The sequence below is a fragment of the Nuphar pumila genome, chromosome 4 (genome assembly GCF_984573655.1).
Source record: "Nuphar pumila chromosome 4, dmNupPumi1.hap1.1, whole genome shotgun sequence".
In the NCBI taxonomy this organism is placed as follows: domain Eukaryota; kingdom Viridiplantae; phylum Streptophyta; class Magnoliopsida; order Nymphaeales; family Nymphaeaceae; genus Nuphar; species Nuphar pumila.
Genome location: NC_143252.1, coordinates 29,932,141 through 29,935,799, shown reverse-complemented (window position 1 = coordinate 29,935,799; position 3,659 = coordinate 29,932,141). Strand labels below are relative to the sequence as shown.

At 47.7% G+C, this 3,659-nt stretch overlaps 1 protein-coding gene across 1 annotated transcript; it reads left to right on the top strand.

Moving 5' to 3' along the window:
- The first annotated feature begins 2,829 nt into the window (after window positions 1–2,829).
- On the top strand, window positions 2,830–3,270 carry LOC149839791 (uncharacterized). Its single transcript, XM_090004926.1, has one exon. The coding sequence runs from the start codon at window positions 2,830–2,832 to the stop codon at window positions 3,268–3,270; it is 441 nt and encodes a 146-aa protein (XP_089861052.1).
- The last annotated feature ends 389 nt before the right edge of the window (window positions 3,271–3,659 follow it).

Here is a 3,659-nt window from a genome sequence, read left to right as displayed (position 1 = left end):
GCTACGAAGGCAATGGTCGATACGGGGGCTACTCATAATTTCATGGCCGAAGATGAGGCCCGAAGGTTGGGCCTACGATGGGAACAAAAAGTTAGTCGCATAAAGGCTGTGAACTCCGCAGCACAACCTATTCTGGGAGTCTCTCAAAATGTGACAGTTGGGGCTGGTCAGTGGGTTGGCAGAACAGACTTCTCTATTGTTCCGTTGGATGACTTCAAAGTCATTTTGGGGATGGAATTTTTACGAGCAAGCAAGGCTGTGCCTATGCCTCACTTGGATGTTGTCAGCTTTATGAGTGAAGAATCGCCATGTATGATTCCTGCCTCGACGTTGGGGGCACCAAATGTTCGTTTGGTTTCCGCCCTGCAAATCAAGAAGGGCCTCCAACGAGGTGATCAAACATTTCTAGTGACAATGAGAGAGGAAACCAGTGAGAAACTTCCTACGGAAGTGCCACCACCTATAGCCGCAATATTGGAAGAATTTCAAGAAGTAATGCCCGAGGAGTTGTCGAGACAGTTGCCACCGCGAAGAGAAGTAGATCATCAGATTGAGTTGCTGCCAGGTGCACGACCCCCTGCCATGGTGCCTTACAGAATGACCCCACCCGAGCTGGTTGAACTCAGAAGACAGTTAGACGAAATGTTGACTGCCGGAATCATTCGCCCTTCAAAAGCCCCTTTTGGAGCCCCTGTCTTATTCCAGACCAAGCATGATGGGTCCAAAAGGCTCTGTGTGGACTATCGGGCACTGAACAAACTGACTGTCAAGAACAAATATCCCCTGCGACTGATCGCTGATTTGTTTGACCAATTAGGGGAAGCCCGGGTGTTCTCGAAATTGGATCTGCGTTCAGGGTATTGGCAAGTCAGAATTGCCGAAGGAGACGAAGCCAAAACCACTTGTGTGACGAGGTATGGTGCTTTCGAGTTTTTGGTGATGCCGTTTGGCTTGACGAATGCTCCTGCAATGTTCTCTACACTGATGAATCAGATATTCTATCCTCACTTGGATCGTTTTGTGGTTGTATACCTCGATGACATTGTGGTGTATAGCCAGGATATGGAAGAACACATGCGACACCTGCGCATAGTGTTCAAGATTTTAAAAGACAATGAGTTATGTGTAAAAAGGGAAAAGTGTATGTTCGGCCAGGATGAGATAAGTTTCTTGGGCCACGTGATCGGGAAAGGCTGCTTAAGGATGGATAGCCAGAAGATAAGTGCTATTCAGGATTGGGGAAGTCCAACCAAGGTTCCGGAGCTTCGATCCTTCTTAGGTCTGGCAAACTACTATCGGCACTTTATCGAAGGATATTCAGCTATCGCGGCGCCGCTAACTGAATTATTGAAGAAAGACAAAAAGTGGGAGTGGACAGAAGAGTGTCAGCAAGCCTTCGAAGGTCTAAAAGACGTCATGGCCAAGGAACCAGTGTTGCAATTACCGGACCAAGGAAAACCATTCGAAGTCTATACAGATGCGTCAAATTTTGCAATTGGAGGTGTACTAATGCAAAATGGTCACCCAATAGCTTTCGAGAGTCGAAAGTTGAACAGTGCTGAGCAGCGATATACAGTGCATGAACGGGAAATGACCGCCGTAGTCCATTGCTTACGTGCCTGGAGGCACTACTTATTGGGGTCGACATTCATTACCTACACCGACAATGTAGCCACGAGCTACTTCCAAACTCAGAAAAAGCTTAGTCCAAAACAAGCTCGGTGGCAGGAGTTTCTAGCAGAATTTGACATGGTTTTAGAGTATAAACCTGGAAGGACTAATGTAGTGGCGGATGCCTTGAGTAGGAAGGCTGGACTGGCGGCCTTGTTGGAAGATGCTAGTAGAAGTACTGGACCTCGAAGTGACCTCCTTGATAGAATTTGGGAGGGCTTACGGAAGGATCCCATGGCGCGACAGCTGCTTTCTCTGGTGAAAGAGGGGAAAACCAGGCGATTTTGGGAACAAGATAGATTGCTGATGACAGTTGGGGGTCGAGTTTATGTTCCCCGGTGGGGGGCACTACGACGAGAAATATTGAAGGAGTGCCATGACTCCCTATGGGCTGGTCACCCAGGCCAAGAGAGAACCTTTGCCTTGATAGAGCGAGTTTACTACTGGCCGCAGATGCGCGATGACATAGATGGGTACGTGCGTACCTGCTTGGTCTGTCAGCAGGACAAGGCCATGAATCAGAAGACAGCAGGATTGTTGGAGCCACTATCTGTGCCGAGTCGACCTTGGGAAAGTATCTCGATGGATTTTATTGTCAGCTTACCAACAGTTGAGGGATGCAGTATCATCTTTGTCGTGGTTGATAGATTTTCAAAATATGCAACATTCGTGCCAGGCCCAAATCATTGTTCGGCAGAGGACACGGCTCAACTCTTTGTGAAGCACGTTGTGAAGTATTGGGGAATTCCAGAGAGCATTATTAGTGATCGAGATGCTCGGTTCACAGGTAAGTTTTGGAGAGAAGTCTTTCGGTTGTTGGGATCCGAATTGCACTTCTCTACCAGTTTTCATCCCCAAACTGATGGCCAGACCGAACGCATTAACGGGATGTTGGAGGACTACTTGAGACACTTTGTGAACGCTAATCAGAAGAATTGGAAGGATCTACTCGATATAGCTCAGTTCTGCTATAATCTTCAAAAGAGTGAATCATCAGAGCATAGTCCCTTCGAGATTGTGATAGGACAGCAGCCTCAGACACCGCACTCCTTAGCTGCTCGAGGTCGAGGAAAGGCGCCATTTGCCTATAATTTTGTTAAGAACTGGCATGATTAGACAGAACTAGCAAAGGCATTCCTACATAAAGCAGCTAAGCAAATGAAGAAGTGGGCAGATCAGGGACGACGGGCCGTTGAATTCCAAGTTGGGGAGAAAGTGTTGGTCAAATTATACCCTGAGAGGACAGCTATATTTCGGGGGCACCATCGGGGACTCATTCGAAAGTATGATGGACCCTTCCCCATCGTCCAGAGAATCGGCAAGCTAGCTTATAGACTAGACCTCCCTCCCAGCTTTCAGGTACATCCTGTCTTTCATGTATGCAATCTGAAGCCATTCCACGAAGATGAAGAAGATCTGAGTCGCAGTCTGCCTCAACGAGCTCCTATTCCTCAACGAGCCCCCTCTACAACAGTGCCAGTCTCACGAGAAGTTGATTTTATCATTGATCATGTCCATAACTATCTTGAAGAAGTGAAGAAGTATCTAGTGAAATGGAAAGGTCTACCAGTGAGTGATGCCAGTTGGGAGACTCCATGAAATATTCGTCAGTTTCAGCAAGCAATCGAAGACTATCAGAAAAAAGATGGCGCCGAGGACGGCGCCAGTTTGGGTGGGGGAGTGTGTTCCACCCTGCCATGTTGATTCCTCCTTACTTGATGTAAATACCTCTTAGGACCCCTGCGAGTGCTCTATAAATGGCCTTTGGCCTAAGATCCCCCGTTAACCAAGAAAAGTAACGGGTCCCTCCCCCCTCTCTCTCTCTCTTACTCTCCCCCCCTTTGTAATTGCCAACTTATGAATGGAAGTTGCTTTCGTTGCCTATGCTGCTATCTCTCTCTCTCTCTCTCTTTGCTGCCCTCTTTGAGATTGTGTATGCTCGGATGTGATTAGACACCCTTGTGAGGGGTGTTTGCGTGCTTTCTGAA